Source organism: Taudactylus pleione, unplaced genomic scaffold (genome assembly GCF_031769625.1).
Source record: "Taudactylus pleione unplaced genomic scaffold, aTauple2 ptg001032l, whole genome shotgun sequence".
NCBI lineage: Eukaryota > Metazoa > Chordata > Amphibia > Anura > Myobatrachidae > Taudactylus > Taudactylus pleione.
In genome coordinates, this window is record NW_028285433.1 from 8,858,343 (window position 1) to 8,883,830 (window position 25,488).

General features: G+C 41.1%; 1 protein-coding gene across 4 annotated transcripts in view; it reads right to left on the bottom strand.

Moving 5' to 3' along the window:
* Positions 1-1,037: 1,037 nt before the first annotated feature.
* LPAR1 (lysophosphatidic acid receptor 1) overlaps positions 1,038-25,488 on the bottom strand; it is a 161,728-nt gene continuing 137,277 nt past the window's right edge. For all 4 annotated transcript variants that reach the window (XM_088461270.1, XM_088461272.1, XM_088461273.1 and 1 more), the window contains exon 4: positions 1,038-5,098. In XM_088461270.1, coding sequence (XP_088317396.1) covers positions 4,797-5,098 — 302 coding nt within the window. In that variant the 3' untranslated portion in view covers positions 1,038-4,796. The remainder of the gene's footprint in view (positions 5,099-25,488) is intronic.

Consider the following 25,488-nt stretch of genomic DNA (forward strand, 5'->3'; position numbering starts at 1 on the left):
GGTACTTCATCACTCACCAAGGCTTAGTGCATCTCCCCCCTGGTATTTTCAATTGCTGGTCTGAATTTGTCAGTATATCCCCAGCTTAAAGTATATGCTCACCATTGTGATCATTGATGGGGTTGAATTTTATTATAATTAAGTCCACTATGAAGAATATGGAGATCATCCCCGCTGCCTTGTCATCATATGAGGATTGGTAATGTACAGCTATTGTGGTATACAAATCCAATTCATTAAGTTTTACCTTTTGACAATGGTTTCAGTTAGAAAGAAAAACACCTCATCTATCTTCTATATTTATCTATGTGGAAAATAAAATAAATATCCATAAAAGTTGCACGTCTTAATTAGTCACAGTTCAGAATATACTTTGAAAGTTCATTATAAACATTGTTCAGAAGGTATAAAATGTCCACAAAAACCACAGCAAGCAGACATCTGCTTCCAATGCACACGTTTGCACTGCACAGATGAAAGCTAATATCTGATTAGTTGCTGTGATTTTAGTGCAGTTTAACCTTTGGCTATGTTAGTAAATAACTGTGTTTGTTCCATAAAGAGCACTGTTAATTACCTCACAAATGGAAGTAAAAGCATAAAAAATAAAAAAATTAAAAAATAAAACGAACAAAAAAAACCCCAACCTGGCTGAACCAGCACCCGGCCACCAAAATTTGAAATTCCACATTTAGTACGGAATTAACTGCAAATGTTTTGACAAGAAATCAGGACAACACATTTCACAATTTACCTCTGTATTATATACGTTAGCTAAGAGCTGCTAAATTATGTGCATTCAATAATGATAAAGTCCTTTTGCTAAGAGTGTGTGCATTCACCTACATTTGATCTGTCAATGTCCATAGGTCACTTTCACCTCCCGATAGATTAGGCACGCAACCACCTGTTCCATCTCATACTCCACTGTATCCACTAGCAACATTCTTTGACCATCCAAACTGTTATTCCAAACTCTTAGCAAATGTTCTATTGCAAAAAATGATCATTCATTTTCTGTTCAGTCATTTGTAAATTGTATTATTTAAAGAATTATAATCCACCAGTGAATATATTGTAAAATCAAACAGCATTGATTAGCAGTAATGGTTTATAGTTTGTGAGGAATTATCCCTTACTAATATGTGGAAAAGCTTATTGTTAATCATAAATCTGCAATAATTCGCTGACATTTTCCCAATGACACTGGCACGAGACGCCATTGTACTGTAGCTCAAAAGTGACAACAATGAATGTGTTTTTAATTTACAAATATTTATTTAAAAATATTACTGTTTTAATGTGGGGATAAGAGGTTCACTTTATTCAATGTTAAGCGACCAGTTGGCTTAGGAAGGTCAAGATTTTCATAGTGTTCATTAAACAGACTGGTACAAGTCTAAAGTTTAGCTAATAATGTGAATATGCCAACAAAAGTGGTATTTGTTTTCTACAAAATTTACAACTGGAACAATTTATATAATTGACATCACAAAAATCCATTTGTTTCATGAACAAATACCTGGAGTTTTTTTTTACTGTTATGACACAAGGGCTGAAAAGATGACCAAATACAGGGACAGCAAGTTAATATTCTGCATGGATTAGGTGAACCATCAAACCCTCTAATTTCCATTTCCATAGTGACATATATTAAGCTAGACAATAGCAGACTGAATATAATGAGGAATTGTTCTGAAAAGTTTATACATTTAACTGAAGAAAATATGGTGCTGCTGATAGCAATCATGTTTGCAATCATTTCCAAATCTGTGTCAGCAAATCGATTGGTTGTTATAAGTTAGACCACCATATATGCAGTTACCAGTATAAGTTAGCATATGTCCCCCAATTTTATTTATTTATTAACATTTATATTTGTCCAACATATTCCATTACGCTTTCCAATTTGGAACAATTGTATTAAAAGATCAGTGGAATACATATGCTTGTAACCATTTGTTTGGACAAATGTTAATATATAACTATTTTTAGCAACAAATTGTACATACAGTACATAGAGTATGCCACATAGGTTTTTATTGTGGTGAGTTTCACCTTGCAGCCTAGTAGTACTAAAAGGTGTCTGTGACGATATTGATTTTACAGACTGTTTAAATCATATTAGGCGGACTCTGAACCACTTAGTTCCAGTAATAAAAAGGGAAACCACTAAAAATATAAATTCCAGTATATGCAGGAGAAAAAGTGCAGGATAAGAAACAAACCACTATATAGGAGGCAGCCAAGACATACCTGCAACTACCCAGCTTAAGATGTTCAAGTTACAGCCTAATATATAGGCAACAGAACTACAATCAATAAATGTCTATTTAAAAATCTCATAAATTCATGAGAATTAACAGAATTGGACGAATGTAATTTCTGTGTCTGGCTACTATGAAGCAGTATGACAGATACATGGGGGAGGGAGGAGTGCTAAAATACCTACTGTAACAATACGACTCCTACTCTACATCATACAATCTACAGCTGCTGCAGCAAAATACGTTATCCTGGTGACTGTTCTGTTTTGTTCATTAATTCATGTACAAAACACATACATGTTTTACTGTTCCTAGCGCATGTAATAGGTACATATCGGGGGGCAATTGAGGACATATGAAAAAAAGATATCCTTGATATAAGCTGAAAACCAGAAATTTATATAGAAATGAAATGCATTAATTTGGAAAATTGCAAAATACATACTGCTTGGCTTTTTAAAGTGTTTTGTTCTTCTATCACACAGATCTTATTTGTCCATGTTTTCAGTTTATTTGTGTGATTTTAATGACAGTATCTCCAATTCTTATTTTATTTTCAAGAGTAGAAAAAAGAATAAAAGTTTAGAAAATAAATATTAAGACACATTGCAAAACACATGTAGGGGAGCAGAGAAGCTTCTCTCCTAAAATAATGAGGTTTTGCTTCCTTTGTGCTTTACATCACAAATAACATCAGAGTATTGTAACCTCTAGCAACAAATTAGAACATAAACCTGATCAGTCTAGTGCAAGTTAGACAAATCAAAGCAAAATTTAGATTGGTTGTGCTATCGAACCATGTTATTAAATAAGCCTTAATGCATTTTACTTCTTAAAGAAGAATTAGTAAATACCCCCCCAGCTGCTACTAACCACTACATAGGCTTACAGTCTGCTTTTTCTATCCTATTACTAGATATATACAATAGCCAACAAGGTGCCATTTTCTTCAATACCTTTAATCATCAACATTGCTAGTGCATTCAATTAGCATCATCATTAATCACTTACTTCCCTTTTGACTCAATGTCTCAAAATACAGGTTGTATACATATTTATGTAACCTTCACAAAATGTTTCCTTATAGTGACACTATCTGCGATACTATGATTATTTCAGGTGTTAACTCAGAGGACTTACAGGAAGTCCATTTTACAAGGCTAAAATAACTTTTTTCAATTAAGTACTTCCAAAGGTACAAAATAGTATTCTATAAATAGTAGGCTACAGTAGACGTTCATCTACCTTTTGTTTTCTAGCTATACATTTTCCTGTTGATACATATTACTGGCCGTTTTGCTCTAGTATATGAAATGCTAAGCCTCTATAGATCTCAACTGACAAAGTGGTTATAAATAAAAACACCCAAATGAAGCTTATATCCCAGGTTGAATGCTTTTCCAGGTTTAGGGTGCAGAATGCATTTACTATGGCAGTTAGGTGAAGAGAAGATGGCTGTGTAAGTATTTATCCCGTGAAGGTTACTTTATAAAGCTGTTCTTTTCCACATCTGGGGAACAATTAGTAAATTAGTTTTCATACACCAATTTGAAATGATCAATATTTCTATTTATTCTATAAATAGTACAGTGGTTAGTGGTACAGAGTTTGATATTATTCTTTGTTTGGAGAATTCTAAAATGAGTGGAATAACTAAAGCTTGACAGGTTCACCCAATAGGACACTGCATTCTGTTATTGAGGGAAGCTATCAGAACCTGTTGCTTGGAAAATGAGACCATCATAATTGTTCAGGTGAAAGACTTTCCATCCAACAATCCCAGGTATGTGGCAATACTGGCCCATTGGACAGCATGACAGAAAGATGGTCCTCCAGGATTCTTTATCCACTTTACCTCCTGGCAATCTACTATCTATTGAGTTTAATTAACCTTGGCCCAAATACTGATATTGGTACATATTACAAAGATAACCTTCGCTACTAGTTATCTTCTTTATTTGTCTAGAAGTTATGACTGGCTTTGTGCGTTTCTTTGAAATCGTACAAATGCCTCATCTAAAAAATAAAATGTAAAAAATAAAATAACAATTGTATATTTATAAAATAAAACTTCATATAACGGAGAATGACTACACACAAAACTAGCACAATGCTCCTTTTTATATTAGAAAAATATTTTTTTTTCCTGTAAGGCAGTGCAGCTATACAATGTTACCAAACCACTCCAAAACAGTTTCCATCACAGGCATGCTGATGGGTCTAAAAAAAGGAAATGTATGTTTTATTTAATGGAATATACCTGTTTAAAAGAGATCTGTGTTTCTACATGAAATGGCAGTTAATGTGGCAAGTTCATAAAGATGTTCAATGTCGGTTATCTACTGTTTTCTAACATTAGACATTCATTTGTTAATGTTCATCTGATGTCAGTAACTTTGGAGTAGCCCGTTAGTGTTTAGGAACAGTTACTGTAGCACAATTCATGTCCTGATGCTGGTTCTGCAACAGTGGGGCAGACACTCCTAATTGGCCTCCACAGTTCTGGCTTCTGACCTGTCTTGTCCTAGTTTAAACAACAGAATGATCATTGCTGTGGACACCAGCCAATATGGTGTGATTGAGTGAAGAGGCAGAGCGGTCTGATCCCTCTTGAGGACCATTTGCATTTTCCGTTCGCTGGCAGCACAGAATTTGTTTGAATGTGGCGCTCATTTCTTTGTCTCGGTAGGAGTAAATAATGGGATTCATGGCAGAGTTAAATTCAGCCAGTAGCAAGAAAAACTTTTCATAGTCCAGAATGTTGCAATTTGTACAACACACGTCAAGTAATAACAGAACCAGGCCGGGGGTCCAGCAAACAATGAATGCTCCTGCAATGGAAAAAAACAAGAAAATTGCATTTAAAATGTAAATATAATTAGTAAAAATACAAATAGTCTACAGATACATTAGTGCTAGTAATAAATATAAACACATACACTAAATAAATAAAACTTTTCTTCAGACAGAACAACAATCATGTACGAACATTAGTTGTAATCCAGTGAATTCGAGATTTACATAGTTTTACAGTTGGAGTTGGGTATAAACACAGCAATACTATTATATATAAAAAGCAGACAACAAAGGAAGTAAGCGCTGCGCAGAAGTACACGCACTGTAATAAGAAGTAGACGCACTGTAATAATTTAAAAATGTTGACCTATATTAGTACTGGGGTGTTTGGGAGCAACAAGAGATATAAGATTTAATTTTAAAATGTATATTTGCTGTGCAATGTTGTTTGTGGACTGTACTGTGAGAGGGTTATAAATTACTATATACCAACTGTAACTACTATAATGCATGTACTGTATATTCTACATAGGGTTGGGTATGGGATCCCGGCAGTCGAAATCCCGATGCCAGCATCCCTCCAGCTGCATATTCACTACACAATTAATGAACAATTGAACGATAATGACATTTTTATCGTTCATTATATTGTGCAGTGGACATTGAGCCCACACTGAATAATATATTATTAAGTGCTGGCCCCCTCCCTCATCCATGAACCTGCCCAACCTGACGATATCGTCAGGTTGGACAGCAGGTTCGGGCGATGAGCGACGGCGTCAACGATCAGCTAGAGCGCGCATCACTGGTCGTTGATGGCATATCCACTGTACGGTATTGCGGGCGATGAATGATAATATCATTATTGTTCAAATCGTCCAATTTATCATGTAGTGGAAATGCGGCTTTATCCTTCCCTAACCCCACTACTTACTGTCGGGATGCCGACACCAGGATTCAGATTGTTCTCAGGATTCCGACGCCTGGGAATAAATGAGGAGGGGGCCAGTATTTGCAGCCACCATAGAGAGCCTCCTCTTTTGCCGGTGCGATTTTCCTGGAGATCTGCTGCACATGTGCATTAGAGTAGTATATTCTGTGGTGCCAACGGACTGGTTGTAGGGTGTGCGCACCCTTTATAGAGAATCCCATGTACGCTATGCACCAGGGGCGTATTTTATAATGGGTGCACACCTTGTAACCATATTATACTTACCTCTCCAGAGTCCCACGTAGGCGCTGGTGTCTCTAGAATTGCCTCTACTATGCACATATGTAGAAGGGTCTATGGTCATTGTAAAAAAATTGCCTGAAATGCGACCTGTGAAAATCTTGTGTTTGCCCAGATAACAAATATTAATAATATTAATAATCAGTAGCGGCTCCTACGCTTGTGGTTGTGGGGGGCTGCTGCTGCTCGAGGAGAGGAGGAGACAGTCGCGGCACCTGTGCAATGGATCTGGCAGTTGACACCCACATGCGCAAAACACAGGCTTCTAGGGACTGCATTGGCTATAGCCACCACTGGGGCTGTAGCCCCTACTTTACCCCTACTAGGGTAAAATCTGACACGGATAATAATAATAATTAAAATCTGAACATAAACTCAGAGCCCTAAAAATCGTATTATTTTCCCTGATAAATCGGTCCAAATTTTTTATTGGGAAATCTTTACATCACTTCCAATTCTGTTTCACCATATTAATAGCATGTCATACCCAGGGCATCTGAGCAGGTCCGATTGTGCGACCGATGTTTCCCATGCTGCATGTTAAGATGCAAGCAGAGTTCTAAGGAGCCAGAGGTGAACAGCTTTTAGAAAAAACATTGGCTACGACATTTGCATAACTTCTCAGATACGCTGCGTAAGAAGACACAGCACTGACCATCTCTGAATCAGTTTCTAGAGACCAGCTTATTATCCTCTACAGTAGATAAATGCCTGTTCATAGAGGAACAACATCAATATAGAGGTGTAACTGCTCATTTTCTCATGTTACTCCATGGTACAGAGAACAGACACCTTCTTTTGTATCACTTTTATTTATTAGAACTGGAAATAGGAAAGCCTGGTTAGAGTATGGCAGCTACTATGAATCTTATATCAACTTAAAACTGGAATACCGACATTTTCATTGAAAAAAAAAAAGCATCAGCAACCTTTACCCTAATTAACTACATAATTGAAACAACAGATTTTCACTTTCCTGCTACTTTCCTCTACTGACTGGAAGGTTGTTATTTTCCTACTTTTGGCTTTCACACGCAGTTTCATGGTAGTGGTAAGCAGCCTTTATGTAATAAATGTTAAATAATTTGTTATATCTTTCCAAGCACCTAATTGTCTCTTCATTGTATTCTACAAAATGCATAAGCTCATCTAAAATAAAGCCCAAATACATTAAAGTATCTAAATGGGGAAGTATTTTTCAGTCGACTATTTCCCCTTAAGTATCTTGTTGCTATCAGATAACTGTCAAAAACAAGAGGAGCGTGGGAGAGTGAGAAAGTCACATTAAGAAATAAACATTCAACTAAACATAGAAGAACAATATGTACGGTGAACTAAATCTAGTTATTTTTACTTTCTAGATCTACACAAGATAATGTAATTGCCTACAGTAGAGGTTCCCAAACTCCACCATTACAGTCCAGGTTTTAAGGATATCCATGTTTGAGTCCAGATGGTTATAATTAAGTCACATGTGCTCAAGCATGGATATCCTTAAAAAGTGGACTGTAATGGCGAAGTTTGGGAACTTCTGGCCTAAAGTGTTAGTAATTCAAAGTGTAGCTTTACTACATTATTAAACGTTGCATTTGCAGTAGGTAAAATATGACTCAATGATCATGACAGCATATATGAAAACATGTTATGCTATTATAACCATTGTACAGAAATTTTCTTTCTAGTATTTGTTTAATACTTCACAAGTTTGATGTTCTTTAAAGGAACGTAAAGCAGACCCAGCAGCAGACCGCACCTAAGCAATAAGCATTTAAATGGTATGGTTGCTATTATGAAGAATTCAAGTTCTGGCAATTTAGAAAGGAAAAATCCTTTTATGAAAAGGTCATCACAGACATATTTGTGCTGGTGTTGAATATCTGTACAAACGCGTAAAATAATCCAGACCATGTATATCAATATGCAAACACATGCGTTACCTTGCTCAAACAGTATAAAGGTCTGTATGTTTATCTGGGCATGTGAATCACATTTGAAATATGTTGGCTCATGCTCAGAGCACTTTGAATGGATATTAGAAAAAGAATCAGCGGGATATACAGTCTAGAAAGATTTATCACAAGACCCAATGGAGCTAATTAAACTTGGCAGTAAACTCCACTGTGTTCAAAGGGTTTGCGCAGATTAGGTAGTAGATTAGGCTCTGCTGAAGGTCTCACAGTGTCAGATTTGGGCATGAAAGGCCCACCAGGGGAATGCCAGGGCAGGGGCCTGCTAAAGTGGAGTGACTAGCCACTGGGTGGGTGTGGCTATTCATTTGAGGGGCATGGCCATCCCACAAAAGTAACATGGCATAATATTCAGCTCACTTACAAGTGGTACAAAATACAGCTCAACTGTAATAATAATAACAAAAAATAGTTAAGCCTTCATGGTTGAATACAGAACTTTAAAGTCAGATAAATACTGCTTGTATAATTATCACTCTGTATCATGATTTAAAAAAAATGTAAACTAAACTCTGGCTATGTATTAACTCACAGGGACAGCATTTGCAGGAATTGCTGTTTCTCTGGGATTTACATCCTGGACATATCTAAAGTGTCTTTTTCACATTTTTAAAAGACTCCTCCTATGTTTCTGACACTGCGCATGCGCAAAGTGTCTGTTCCTGGAGCCGGTCATAGGCTGCGTGAGAGGGAATGTAAGATCCCTCTCCTGCAAGAGTGCCTCCATTGGCATAAATTGGTTTACATCATCTGAGCATGACATTAACCAATGAGTCAAAACTACAAAAAAGCAACACTTTTTGGAGCTTTGTACAAAGGGATCAGAGGGCAATAAGCGGGCATAGGGGTCAGAGGGCAATAAGCGGGCATAGGGGTCAGAGGGCAATAAGCAGCTCTCAAGCTGCTGTGGGACAACACAGTTTTGCTATCAGGGCATGCTGCGATGTGTAGTTCAACAGCAGCTGAGAATAGTGGGTACTACAGTCTGCAGAGCTAATTAGCATTTTCAAGAGAAAAAAGGTAGCGCTGATGTGAAATTATAGCAATAATTCAACAATGTAAAGTCACTAATAGCTATTATTTAATTTACATAGAAAACAAGCAATACAGTATTATGTAGCATAGATAAAATGTAACAAAATAAAAATCTTGAGTGAAGTAAACAACATTGTTGCAAGAATATATCAAAGATAGTGATGCCACTGGATAAAAAAAGTAATCTGCTAACTGCAATAAGAGTCACATCACTCCCGATCCTATGTAAACCCCCACTAGTGTGAGTTCAACTTTAGAGATGTCAAAGTTCCTTATATACAGGGCAGGTCCGGTAGGTATATAATTACCAGTGCACCGATAGAGGAAGATCCTCCTGGAAAGATAATAATCCAGCATGTCGTCCTCAGATGGTATGGTGATTAGTATAGTTGGAATGCCGGTAGCCCAGGATGTGGAGGAACTGCACAATACGATGGTAACACGGAGGTTGGACCTGATTATCCGCGTTGAGTCCAAAATATAGTCCGTGAATGGTTTTAAAGCAAGTATTACTAACGCGTTTCACTGCACCATAGGGAAGCTTTTTCAAAGGTAAATGTGGAGTGGTTAAATCCAACTTATATACACCTTGCTCTAATTGCAAATCGTTAACATCTATGCTAAACTATTTGTCTGCTAAGCAGATTTGTAGAATTGTATAAAAAAAATGTCAGATCAGAATAAGAAATACATGGAGGCAGACTCATTGATCAAACAATAGTAGAAGTAATACATTTAATGAAAATTCATAAAAATACATACAAAATAATGATGGGATTCACCTTTTTGATGTTCCGTTTATACTCGTAGTTGTGGGGATCTTCCTTCTTAAGCTATCCCATGAATATCTTGAATATCCCATGACCGCTAACCAGTATACATAAAAAATAATAAGGGGTTTCACCTTTCTAGTGTTCTGTTTATACCCGTAGTTAAGAGGATTGTCCTACTTGAGCTATGCTAGGTCCCAAATATCACGTGACCACTAACCAACGGTAATGTGTTGTAAAGATAAGGAACTGCAGATGAATTATCCATTTAATCACGTAGCTGTGTGCATTGTCAATCTTCAGAGGGCTTACAGATAATAATAATAAAGGAAACAGACAGAGAAGCCCATAGTCCCGATCACGTGATATATTGAAAAAAGGGACCGAGTCATCAATCGGACTATATGTCTTGTTGTAAGTACAGATAAAGTGTAATATCTGTATTGAATATAAGTAACAATCACATAATATGATATAAGACATTAGTGGTGGTCAGCTACCGTATACATCCTATAACGGAGTATATGGATGCTTGGTCAACATAACATATATATATATATATAACAAATAATACCTCATATTATCAAGTAATCATCACAATAATGAAGGATAACATTCTTCCTACACAAGGATACATATTCACTAACAATTGTAGGGATGACTCTAAAAGCATGTATAGTAAAAGTCTAGTATTCCATACCTTAAGTAATTCATTAGGGAACACAACCTTAAGGAATGTTATTTATATGGTTTGTGTCTATTCTTAAGAGAGATATAGATGGTAAATATATTTCATTCTTAAATAATTATAGCCAAAATATAACTTAAAACTGAAGCTATAAATAATACTAAACCTTTAATGTACAGCCATTCGAAGCTGATGGCAGATAAAGGGCGTGAGTTAAAACAACATATGAATCAGATGAAAATGCTCAATTATATAAGACACAGGCCAGAAGTAAAGAGGGGAAGTGGAAGGGGAGCAATATGTGTTCTGGACTTCAGATAACCATATTTAGTTCTATCGCTTCATTAAGCCCTTCTGGGAAGATTGAATTAATTTTAAACATCCAAAATACTTCTTGTGTACAGAGGGTTTTGAATCGATCCTCCCCTCTGTTCGTTTTAGGGATATGTTCAACGTCTATCAATTTTAAACCCTTAGGATCACTATTGTGATAATCATAAACGTGTTTGGATACGCTGTGGGATAGAAGTCTCTTTAAGATATTTCTTTGATGCTCCAGAAATCTAGAGATCTGCCTACATATTTAAGGTTACACTCGTATGTCAGAATGTACATCACTAACGGGGTATTGCAATTAATAAAGCTTCTGATTTCATAGGGTTTTTCTTCTCCCTCTATTTGCATCAAGGTGGTCTTGTCTTTTATATAGCTACATGTCAGACATCTCTGGTTACCACATTTGAAAAAACTTTTGGGTTTTGGTGGTAGCCATGACAGTCTTAAATCTTGACTTATTGGTGTACTGTACTTAAGAATGCAAGAAAGCTAGGTGCTAGGGATTTGTTTTGGCGAAAAATAAAAGCCTGTTCCGGGGGAAGATATTGATATAAAATATGAAAAGCTGTGGGACACACAGGGAAATGCGTCGAAGATTCTGTACTGGACTTTTTATTGCACTGGGACAAGGGGCGTCTTAAGAGAAGAGGGGGCCCATGTGCACTCCCTGTGCAGGGCCCCCTCCTCTCTCCCGGGAGGCCGGCAGCCGCTGACGCGGTTCGCCAGCCACAGGAGCATTAGTAGACTCCGGGTACTAGATTGTGCATGGAGTCTACAGCGCATGCGCAGAACGCCAGAAACATGGCCACGGCGGGCATTTTCCGGCGTTCTGTGCATCTTCAGTTGACTCTGGGCACTAGAGTGTGCCTTGAGTCTACTGCGCATGCATAGAACACCGGAAAAATGGCCATGGCGGCCATTTCCTGATGTTCTGAGCAGCGCTGACACCCGTCGCGGAACCGCGGACAGGTATAGGTGCAGGGTGTGCCCCACACACACTGCATCCATTATAGATATGCCACTGACTGGGACCTTTACTACCATCTTTGAACACCTGGACCAAGCCCCGAATCCATTTCTAATATCTGGACTCATCGTGACCTTCCATCTTTACAGCCACTCTAACCACATAGGTTCATCTTAATCAAGGGACTACCAACCTGCAGGACATTATCTGCTAAAGGACCCGACATTATTGGACCAAAGTGGTAAGTATATGAAACGGTTTGATAATATTCATGTGACATCAGTCAACTGATTCCTTTAATGAGACTATAATAGGAACAGGTGTCCTTTGCACTATATTTTGAATATCCCAGATGCTCAATATTAAGTGACTTTTAATCATTATTTTTTTTTTTTTTGCAGACTAAGTATTCATGCTTATGATATTATGTTATTATACATATGCTGATTGATGTAAAAATGTTCAGTTGATTGCGTGAATATTTTCATAAATACTTTAAATATTATATCTTTATATAGACACTATCTTTGATATATTCTTGTAACATTGTTGTTTACTGCTCTCAAAAGATCATTTTTATTCTGTTACATTTTATCTATGCTATCTAATACTGTATTGCTTGTTTTCTATGTGCATTAAATAATAGCCATTAGCGACTTTACATTGTTGAATTGCTGTTATAATTTCACATGAGTGCTATCTTTTTCTCTTATTTGTGTACACCATGTGGGACTAACTATCCCTTATGTGGTAGCTGCTATATACAGCATACCATCACAGTGCCCACCATTTTCCTACTTGTTGTTAGGTATATCTTTCACTAATTAACATTTTGCAGTAGATTTCTGTGACATCCCCGTTATTAGTATATAGCGGTAATATATAAACTTATGCAATAACTGTAGTTTTCTGCATAATTTTATTAAAAATAAAAAAAATAGTTTGATAAATAAATTCCTTTTTAGCCGATTGTTATTCGCAAAGTTTAATACAAGTTATTAAACAGAATTAAATTATGGTTTTTAGTAAAATACTGTCAGATAAAACCAGGCTATTAATTGAAGCACTACTGTGATTAATTCATAGGCCCCAAAATTATATATTTTTTAGCTGTAGTTACCACAATTATTATTATATTTGCAGCCTCTGCATTTAGCACAGTGCTATTTATCAATTATCTCTTTAATTTCAGTCATATGTACACAATATAAAAGGTGGCTATTCATTTTAAAACCAAGAGACCAACCTCTCATCCTCTCTTTTCATTACCATAAGATTATTGTTTTTGTAATAAACATTCTTTGGGAGATTTAATTAAACAAGGTCATGTAGGAGACTCAACGGTTGTTATGTTTTTTTTTCTAAAAATAATCAGTTTGCGTACTTTAATATTTGGAAAAGTGCTCAGGAGCAAATCATGTGTCCTTGTACTTAACTGAACATAACCTCTGATGTTTAAATAGTTCTTTTGATTTTTGAATAGTCAGGATTTTTCTTTGAATTTATATAGACAATTGCCATTGCTTCCTTTTCTCTTACTAAAATGCAGATAGGGGCGGTTTGTTTATTTTTTTTTACAGTATAAACTCATCTTTGGGTGTTACCTCAATCACACTTGAAGGTGCCGCATCATTTTTGGGGTTTAAAAGCAATGAATTTACGTTTACAGCTGTACATTTAATATCCATAAGCATTTATCTGTAAAGGAAAAGCATCAGATGATTTATGAACCCAGAAGAATGATGCAATACAGAAGCACCTGATGAAACTGGAAATGACTTGGGCAGGAACACATTTCTTTCCTGTGCTGAGCTAGCATTTCCAGAGTTTTATGAGGCTCCAGCCACCAAGAATATTAAAAACACTTATGGCATCATTAATGCCAAAAATACATGTGATCATAGGCAAGTGTGCTAGGATGATTGCTGGGACCAGAAATTTGTGCACAATCATATTTTATGCCTGCATCCAGTGCTGGAAGTGTGGGGGTATACATACCACCACTTTTTCTCCCAGTTTCATTTCTGATTTCAATATATTTTTCAATCCAGCTGCAGTGATAAGCTGTGGAGATGCTAGGACAGGGTGTCCGATTCCAGTGTTCGTCAAGAAGCAGTGGCCATTCACAGCTTGCAGACCGACAGCCAATCAGAAGTGGTCACCCAGCAAGCCAATCGCATGGAGCGGCTCCTGATGCCAGAAGCCACTGAGCTGCTAAGGAAGAGTCCGGCGTCAACAAGGGAGGAGAGAGTCCCCCCTTCCCCGAAGAGTAGAAAAAAAGATTAGGTCCAGGAAGAAGTCCCGGCGAAAGAAATAAGAGTGGCGTTGGCTGAGAAGGCGCTGCTGGACAGGACGAATCAGCGGCAGAAGAAAGAAGCAGAGGACCGGAAAGTGCTGCTTGTGGTGGCAAGCAAAGACCTAAACGAAGCTCCCCACAGTAGCCTCTCAAAGCATACCGGTAGGTGGCCTTGGGACACTGGTATTTATTAACCCACCCTAGACACCAGGTTGTCGTGCACTAGGCCCATGGGTACAGTCAGGCCTTAGGCTTGTGGCACAGTAGGCAGCCTTAGGCCCGGACGCATAAGAGGGCACTAGGCCCTATAGCTTTTTGTATTTGTCCCTACTGGTTGGGTGGACATTAGGCCCAAGGAGAAAGGGGCAGTAAGCCTTAGTTAGATTTTAAAATCCCCTGGTGAAGTTGCTCTGGGCATTAGGCATGTGGTGACCCATGGCGGTTCGATTAAAATTTCCATACCCCCCACTTCAAGCACTGCCAGCATTAATAGTAAAATTAATACATTTAAACTGCTGATTGTCATTGATTTGGACAATTGATTTGTATAAATATGTTGTATTAATTAATATTACTATAAAAAGCCAAAATAATTTTGCTCCCTCAGTCACTGTATTGTATAATATAGATCTGGAAGGCTGTGAGTGATTAATTAGATAAAGTAGTAACAATTAAAACTGCACTAACGGTGCGTACACGTGGTACGATAAAAATGTAAGATATGAACGATATCGATCATAGTTAATGTTCATATCGTGCATTTTTCGGTGCCTCCAACCCACCAATGACCTGCGATGCACGGACACATATGGACGATAAAGATATCATCCATAGACTGTGCATGCAGGCCAACCTGGTCAATATCGACCAGGTTACTACAGGGACCCGCGATTGTTGAGCGCGGGTCACTGACTGTCGTTGGTGGTGTGCTGGATGATGGATATTGATCATCCAGCACACCCGGGAAGGTGCAGGGAGATCTTCAGCGATATCTTTATTGCTGACGATCGTCCCATGTGTATGCACCATTACATATAGATGGCGACCGAAGAACAGTGGAACATTTACAGGTTCCAGGCAACCTGTATAAGCTTGTGTCAGAGCTAGCGGTTTCAAAAGGTCAGGAAGCTTTCTAATGCTAGTAACAAGCAAAACGGTTTCCTCTTCATTTACAGCAGCTTCCAGATCGCTATTAAATGTACATCTTTCACCTGTGTGGTGATGTAACTGGAGGGGAACAGGGATTTGATTACTTCCTTCTGGGGGAGCAGCTGTGTATCTTGGACAACTGTTGTCCTCATTGGCAACTACCATTGCAATGTATCACGGGACTATTTTTTTATTTTGTAATAAAAGAATACTTTACTATACTGTATAACATGGATATTAGAAAGGAAGAGCTACAGGGTCAATGGCCACATTGAGTAATATCCTGATTGTCATTTGCTCCCATACATTACCAATCTTTTGTTCCAACCAGCCAATCAGTTAAAAACAAACACTACATTATCAAACTCAGTATGATAAGTGACAGTTTTCACAATAGTTGTCTAAGGACCTGATTCAGTAAGGAACGCTATTACGTACGCAGATGCAAATTCATACAGAACGCAGCTGCAAAAGTATGCTAATGCCTGCCATAGCTCATCCGGCATAGAGACGCCCACTGCTGCTTTCTCACATCCGTACTACCTTGCACTTCTGCGTATACATCGGTACCATCGACGCACATCAGCCCATCACGCAACATTTACACCAGTTCTGACCAGCCGCAGAAACTGCAAGTCTTGTCGCACGCAGTGAGTACTGAAGCTGTGTACGCAATCGCAGTGGCTAATTTATGCACACCCAGTCAACGGATAGACACTCCTGCATTTTTTCAGCCACCCCGTCACCACCCCCAAACAAGCATAGCCAGTCAGTCACTCTGCGAGGGATTCCTCTGTGTGGGCGAAATCGCAGAGTGATCGCATCGCACGAACAGTACGGCTTATACGCATGAGCAGTAGTGATCAACCGATGTGCATACGTAATTGCAATTGTGTACACTCCTGAATCAGGTCCTTAGTCAGGAAGGAGATGTGAACAATGGGCCTGATTCAGAGCCGCTCGTAAGCGGCCGCTCGTTCGCTCCGAGCGACGTTTGCCCAAATGCGCATGCGTACGGATCGTTATACGCATGCGCGAACCAATCAGTGCGGTCGAAATTCATGTGCTCGTAAAATAGCGAATGCCTGATAATTTGAGTGACAGAAAGAGGCGTATGTGGGTGGTAACAGGGGAAGGTGCTTGAAAACGGGGAGTGGAGATCCGATCGCAGGCGTGCTTAAAGGTCAAAACGGGCGTTTTATGGGTGTGCATAATTAAAACTGCAGCGTCATTGACCACGTCACTGGGTTATTTTATAGCCAGAACTGCTCGCAAAATTGTGGTAGCAAAAACCAACCACAAGAATAGCGAGCAGCTCATACCCTGGTCGATGTACTCGATTAATCTAATAAATAGCGGACATGACGTAGGATGCGAGCGGCCAGGGGGCGTAGTTTCCCAAAAAACGACCGCAAGTTTTGTTCGCTCGTTCAGACCTAGAGGCGTGAACAGACCGCAAAGAGCGAACTGTTCATTTGAATAGCCACCCCTTTTTTTTGAACGAACGACCGCAAATAGCGACCGGCTCTGAATCAGGCCCAATGTCTGATAATCTACCTTATAAGTGCACTCTGTAATGCATGGGAAGTACTGTGCACGATTTGCACACAGAAAAAGAAATGTAAGGTTTATCGAACCGGATGTACCAAGCGCATCAATCCAGCACACACTACGCGATCAAGTGTATGATGGCACAATATATCGTTGCATGTAGCAGCATGGGGTCATTCATTGCATTATTCCTTCTGCTGTGCAAAACAGAATATGGGGTAAAGCGATGAACGACCGATCGTGCGTACACACAACGCGATCCATATGATATATTGTTACGATCCACGACTGAACGATACATCGTACGACAGATCGTATAGTGTGTACCCAGCTTAAGGGGTCTATTTATCAATATGTGGCAATAGTAAACAATTTATATCGCTACAATTCAGAAATAAAAGCTAGAATTACTGGCTGGCATCAGTAAGGTGGTCTTGGGATTTCAGTAGCACATTCGTTAAAAAAATTAAAATGTAAAATATTTGTTTCATATATTTGGCAAAGGACTAAACATATTTTAATAATAAAGATTTATTTTTTTCCTGTACGGTCCTTGCTATCTAGAGATAGCGATAGGATGACACTTGGTGGTACCAGTGCATGCACATAAAATTAACAATCTGGACGGATTCTAGGGACTGCATTGGATATGTGAAATGGGCTGTCACATGCTTTGCCTCGGGAAAGCTGAGGGGTTTCTTAAATAAGGGGCTTCTCTGCCTATAATAAATAGACCCTTAGCAGTGCAGACAGTCACAAAGCAGACATAATAGATGTGTATGGCATATGATTAATTCATTTTTGTGAGTTGTTTCACTAGGATCTGAACACCTTATTTTGTTCAGTATCAATTTCTAACTCATTAATGTATCATATTTGTATAATCAGGATCAATGGGAGCCAGCTCTGCTTGTGCTGTGGGTATCTGAGCACCTCCATTATTTGTGCTGCCACTATCCATGTGTATGCATCAGTGGCGTCACAACAGGGGTGCGAACTGCACCAGGTGACATCATCCAAGGGTGTGACACCAAAATAGCAGAGCTGCTCTGTTATTTTGGTCAGCCCCTCGGATGGTGCCACAAAATAGTGCTGCAGCAGTGATGGATGACGTGTGCTTCAATGTCTGCATGTTTACTGCATAGTCACTGAGATTATCAGAAGGTTCACAGTAGCAGTTAATGAGTCTGGTCACCCTGTGGGAGACCGTGATCTGCACGGTCTGACTGGCACACAGGGGTACAGGAGAAATCCCCGGTGGGACCCACTGCCTAAGGGTCCACCCCCTGCTCTAAGAGTCTGATTCCAGACTGTATTACATTTAGGGGTGTGCACCGGCCACTTTTCGTGTTTTGTGTTTGGTTTTGGATCTGGATCTTTCTTCGTGTTTTGGATCTGGATTGGTTTTGCCAAAACCACCCTTCCGTGTTTTGGGTTCTGGGTTTTGTGTTTTGGATCTGTATTTTTTTTTAAAAAAGCATAAAAACAGCTAAAATCACAGAATTTTGGGTTTTTCTGCTCCTATGCTATTATTAACCTCAATAACCTTAATTTCCACTCATTTCCAGTCTATTCTGAACACCTCACACCTCACAATAGTGTTTTTATGTCCAAAAGGTTGCACCGAGGTAGCTGGATGACTATGCTAAGAGATACGAGTGGGCGGCACAAACACGTGGTCCATCTAGGAGTGGCACTGCAGTGGCAGACAGGATGGCAGTTTGAAAAACTAGGCCCCAAACTGTACATAATGCAAAGAAAAAAAAGAGGTGCAATATGGAATTGTCCTTGGGCCCTCCCACCCACCCTTATGTTGTATAAACAGGACATGCACACTTTAACAAACCAAACATTTCAGCGCCAGGGTCTGCCACACGACTGTGGCTGAAATGATTGGTTCGTTTGGGCCCCCACAAAACAAGCTGGCAATTAATCTGTCCCTGCACAAACTGGCTCTACGGAGGCAAGATGTCGTCCTCATCCTCCTCATCCACCGATTCCTCACCCTCTTCAGTGTTGTGTACATCCTCATCCTCACAGAGTATTAATTCGTACCCGCTGGAATCCACAACCACAGGTCCCTCTGTACATTCTGGAGGCTGGTCTCCCTGGAAGAGTTGATAATTAATTTTATGAACATCATCTTCTCCACATTTTGTGGAAGCAACCTCCTACGCCTTTCGCTGACAAGGTTCCCGGCTGCACTAAACACTCTTTCGGAGTACACACTGGAGGGGGGGCAACTCAGGTAAAATAGAGCCAGTTTGTACAGGGACCTCCAAATTGCTTCTTTTTCCTGCCAGTACAGGTACGGACTGTCTGACATGCCTACTTGGATGCTGTCACCGATGTAATCCTTTAACAGACAGACGCATGCTTGTCGCTGCTGCTTTGAGGATGCAAGTGCGGCTACATCGCACACAAGTCACAAACACATTAAAAAAATAGTTTTTTATTTTTTGGAGCACTTTGAGAGTTACACCACCCTTTAACAGACAGATGCACGCTTGTCGCTGCTGCTTTGAGGATGCAAGTGCGGCTACAGCCCACACAATTCACAAAGACAGAAAAAAGAAAAATATTTTTATTGTTTGTGTAGCACACTTTGAGGGTGTCACCACCCTTTAACAGACAGACGCACGCTTGTCGCTGCTGCTTTGAGGATGCAGGTGGAATCTAGACGGGATTTGGAACCGGGGACACACTACCTCCATCAGTTGTCTAAATCCCACTGCACTGATGGCGGATACCGGATGCACGTCTAACACCAACATAGCAGTCAAGGCCTCAGTTATACGTTTTGCTTCAGGATGACTGCTGTCGTACTTCATCCTCATCGCTAGGGACTGTTGGAGGGTCAATTGTTTAGTAAAAGTAGTGATGTTCCTACTTCCTCTCTGGGATGATGAACAACTCCCAGCAGCAGCAACAGCACTAGGAGGAAGTGGTTCTTGATCTTTCCCTATTTTATTTTTATCGGAGAAAGTTTGGTCCTCCATTTATGTTATATTGATATATACGTGCGGCTAAAGCGCACACAAACAGAAAATATTTTTTTATTTTTGCTGGAGAGTAGTGCACTTTGTGGGTTACACCACCCTTTAAGAAATGAGCCAGCCGGCTCTTTACTTATGGGACACAGGCGCACGCTTGGCGCTGCTCCTTTGTTGATGCACGTGCAGCCACAGTGCACACAAGTCACAAACACAGAAAATATATATATATTTTTTTGGACTGGAGTGTACTTTGGGGGTTACAGCACCCTTTAATGGTCAAGCCAGCCGGCCCTTTACTTATGACACAGGCGCACGCTTGCCACTACTTTGTTGATGCACGTGTGGCTACTGCGCACACAATTCACAAACACACAAAAAATATTATTTTTTTAGCACTTGGGGGGAGCACCCCTGATGGACAGAGCACCCCCTGGACAACACTACAGCACCCCTTTAGGACTGGGACACTGCACAGGACTTTGGAGTGGACACAGCCCCTATTAACAACAGCAGCACAGCACAACACAGCCAGCCCCTATGGACTTTGAAGTAGTGGACAACAGCAGCACAGCATAGCACAACACTACTCTGCACTACACTACACTACACTACACAGGCCAGCCAGCCCTAACTCCCACCCTCCCTCTTCACTGTTCACAGCCGAGTGAGAAAATGGCGCCGACGCGGGTACCTTATATAGGATCCAAAACCTGCGAGACCCGGAAGGCGGGATGATGAGGTTTTGCCTCGATTTCAGATCCGAGTCAGGCGGGAAAAGTCGAGCCTGACTCGGATCGGCCTCGGATCGGGGGGCTCGGATTTCAGAAATCCGAACCCGCTCACCCCTAATTACATTATACTGTATTCCCAGCATTATGGTGTATTCACTACAATGCATAGTAGATATCAATCTGGTACATTGGGCCTGATTCAGCAGTGATCCCAACTGCGATTACGCATGCAAGCGGCCAGTTGTTGCATTCTGCGCATCACAGTGCGCGAAAACGTAACTGCGATCTGGACTGTGATTACATAGACCCATCGCAGAGTGATTGACAGGAAGTACCATTTCATTTGGGGGTGGTCGGCGAAACGTAGGCGTGCTAGTGCATTTGAACGCCGTTGAGGGCATACATAAATTAGCCACTGCGATGTCATACACAGCTTGGGCTTTCACTGCGTGCGATGAGGTTAGCAATTCCTGAGTTAGGTCAGACCTTGTGCAAGTGTGCGTGAGGCTGCGATTTTACCCGATGTTACCGATGGTTTTGCAGTCTTGCTAAGTATTACGGATGTGTGTAAAATAAAGTGCACATCCTTATGTTAGGCTGCGTATGGCATTGTGATCACAATCATTACCATATCTTCGCAGTGAGACCGATGGCGTAATAGCTATTGCGATCTGTACTGAATCAGGCCCATAATCATACAATGCTGCATGCACTATAATATATATATATATGTATACATACACACACACACACATATTTGGGTATAAAATCCCAGCTGCCAAGATGCAGCTGGTCAGAATACCAACAGCCAGAATCCCGACACCCATAGGAACGCACGGTAAAGCGTTTTCCTAACCCCTACCCTAACCCCCCCTAGTGCCTAAGCCTAACCTCCCCCTCCCCGGTGCCTAAACATAACCTCCCCGCCTAGTGCCTAAACCTAACCTCCCCTTCCCCGCACCCTAATCCAACCCTCCCTCCCCGATGTCTAACCCTAAGCACGCACCCTAACACTCCGATATTTACCTTTAGGATGCCGACGGACTGGATACTGGTGCCGGGATATATATGTATACACACACACCCATTATTTATATACATACACCTGTATATTTTTGTGATGAAAGCAAGGAAATTACTAAATGTAGAAAGTCAGGGGTACAGAAGGTAGCAGGAATCTCCAGGTGCAAGTTAAATAGCGGAAGCAACGGGTTACCCAAAAGCAGAAAGTACTGATGTCACACTGAACAACGCATTAAGGGGCCTGATTCAGAGCCGCTCGTAAGCGGCTGCTCGTTCGTTCCGAGCGATGTTTGCCCAACTGCGCATGTGTACGGATTTTAATACGCATGCGCGAACCAGTCAGTGCGGCCGAAAATCGTTTGCTCGCTAAATAGCGAATGCCTGCTATTTTGAGTGACAGGAGGAAGCGTATGTGGGTGGTAACAGAGGAAGGTGCTTGAAAACGGGGAGTGGAGAACCGAACGCAGGCGTGCTTAAAGGTCAAAACGGGCGTTTTATGGGTGTGCATAATTAATACAGCAGCGTCATTGACCACGTCACTGGGTTATTTTATAGTCAGAACTGCTCGCAAGATTGCGGTAGGAAAAACCAACCACAAGAATAGCGAGCAGTTCATACGCTGGTCGATGTACTCGATTAATCTAATAAATAGCGGACATGACGTAGGATGCGAGCGGCCAGGGGGCGTAGTTGTCCAAAAAACGACCGCAAGTTTTGTTCGCTCGTTCAGACATGGAGGCGTCAACAGACCGCAAAGAGCGAACGGTTCATTTGAATAGCCACCCCCTTTTCCTGAACGACCGTCCGCAAATAGCGTCCGGCTCTGAATCGGGCCCCAAGCATCAAGGTTATGGAGTCATTGGGGCTTATTCATTAATAATATGTGATGGCATGCAAACTGTGGCTCAGGCTACAATTTGCAGCAGAATATCTAAATCTGTCTGAACAACTCCGTTTTAATCCGGTGCTGGAAGAGCTGCTCTGAAAAGCAACTGTCCTGCGATTCCTATTAAACACACTTTCATCATTGTGTTCAGGGACGTTACTACAATGGGTGCAAGGTGTGCGGTGGGCCAACACCCCACATTTTTTAATACTTACCTCTCCAAAGTTCCGCGTCGGCTGTAGCAGAGCTGCACTAAACACCTGGAAAATGGCCCTTGCTGCCATTTTTCCAGCGTTTTGCGCATGCGCAGTGGGGAAATCACGGGGAAAATACACCCCTCTGTATGAAACAAAGTCTATTCATACCATTTGTTTTGTACTTTCTACTTGGGTAGAACGAAGGTTACTGGTGGTCTGAATTTAAAAACAAATAAAACCCTTTGGGGCCTATTTATGATCCACTGCAATTTTGCCACCATATTTCCTAACGCTGCATATTGCTGTAATAAACACTTTTTGGGGGGAAAACTTAAGAAGAGTCTCTTAATGGGACACAGGCTTTGATAAGAGCCCGCCTTGTGAAGAGTAATGCTGGGTATACACTAGGGGTGAGCGGGTTCGGATTTCTGAAATCCGAACCCCCCCGAGCCCCCCCGAACCGAGGCCGATCCAAGTCAGGCTCGACTTTTCCCGCCTGACTCGGATCTGAAATCGAGGCAAAACGTCATCATCCCGCCTTCCGGGTCTCGCGGGTTTTGGATCCTATATAAGTTACCCGCGTCGGCGCCATTTTCTCACTCGGCTGTGGACAGTGAAGAGGGAGGGTGGGAGTTAGGGCTGGCTGGGCTGTGTAGTGTAGTGTAGTGCAGAGTAGTGTTGTGCTGTGCTGCGCTGTGCTGCTGTTGTCCACTACTTCAAAGTCCATAGGGGCTGGCTGTGTTGTGCTGTGCTGCTGTTGTTAATAGGGGCTGTGTCCACTACTTCAAAGTCCATAGGGGCTGGCTGGACTGTGTTGTGCAGTCTGTTCTCCATAGGGGCTGTGTCCACTCCAAAGTCCTGTGCAGTGTCCCAGTCCTAAAGGGGTGCTGTAGTGTTGTCCAGGGGGTGCTCTGTCCATCAGGGGTGCTCCCCCCAAGTGCTAAAAAAATAATATTTTTTCTGTGTTTGTGAATTGTGTGCGCAGTAGCCGCACGTGCATCAACAAAGTAGTGCAAAGCGTGCGCCTGTGTCATAAGTAAAGGGCCGGCTGGCTTGACCGTTAAAGGGTGCTGTAACCACCAAAGTACACTCCCGTCCAAATCAAAAAAATAATAATTTTCTGTGTTTGTGAATTGTGTGCACAGTAGCCGCACGTGCATCAACAAAGGAGCAGCGCCAAGCGTGCGCCTGTGTCCCATAAGTAAAGAGCCGGCTGGCTCATTTCTTAAAGGCTGGTGTAACCCACAAAGTGCACTACTCTCCAGCAAAAATAACAAAATATTTTCTGTGTTTAGCCGCACGTATATATCAAATCGATATAACATAAATGGAGGACCAAACTTTCTCCGATAAAAATAAAATAGAGAAAGATCAAGAACCACTTCCTCCTAGTCCTGAAGCTGCTGCCACTAGTCATGACATAGACGATAACATGCCATCAACTTCGTCTGCCAAGGCCGATGCCCAATGTCATAGTAGAGGGCACATACAATCCCAAATGACAAAGTTCAGGAAAATGACCTTGAAAAAAAACATTTAAATCAGCTGAAGAGAAACGTAAACTTGCCAATATGCCATTTACGACACGGAGTGGCAAGGAACGGCTAAGGTCGATCCCTAGTATGTTCATGACTAGTGGTTCAGCTTCACATGACGATGGAAGCCCTCCTCCCACTAAAAAAAATCAAAAGAGTTAAGCTGGCAAAAGCACAGCGAAGAACTGTGCTTTCTAAGAAGATATCACAAATCCCCAAGGAGAGTCCAAGTGTGGTGTTGGTTGCGATGCCTGACCTTCCCAGCACTGGACGTGAAGAGGTGGCTCTTTCCACCATTTGCACGCCCCCTGCAAGTGCTGAAAGGAGCACCCACAGTCCACTTGCTGATATGCAAATTGAAGATGTCACTGTTGAAGTACAACAGGATGAGGATACTGGTGTAGCTGGCGCTGAGGAGGAAGTTGGCGAGGAGGATTCTGATGGTGATGTGGTTTGTTTAAATCAGGCTCCGGGGGAGACAGTTGTTGTCCGTGGGATGAAAAAGCCCATCACGGTCATGCCTGGGCAGAAGACCAAACATTCCACCTCTTTGGTCTGGCAATATTTCTATCCAAATCCGGACAACAACTGTCTTGCCATATGTACCATATGTAAAGGTGAAATAAGTAGGGGTAGGGACGTCAACCACCTAGGAACATCCTCCCTTATACGGCACCTGCAGCGCGTTCATAAAAAGTTACTGTCAAGTTCAGAAACTTTGGCTAAGACCGTAAGCAGTCCAGGGACACCTAAATCCCGTTGTATCCAAGCGCCTGCAAACCACACCGTCAACTCCCTCCTCGTCAATTTCCTCCTTAGTCAGGATCGGAAGTAGTCCTGCAGGCCATGTCACTGGCATGACTGACTCTCAAATCCGGGATTCCCCCGGTGGATCTTGCATTGCTATGCCTACTGCTGCCGCTGCTGCTGTTGCTGCTGCTGGGAGTCGTTCATCATCCCAGAGAGGAAGTAGGAACACCACTACTTTTACTAAACAATTGACCCTCCAACAGTCCTTAGCGAGGAGGATGAAGTACGACAGCAGTCATCCTGAAGCAAAACGTATA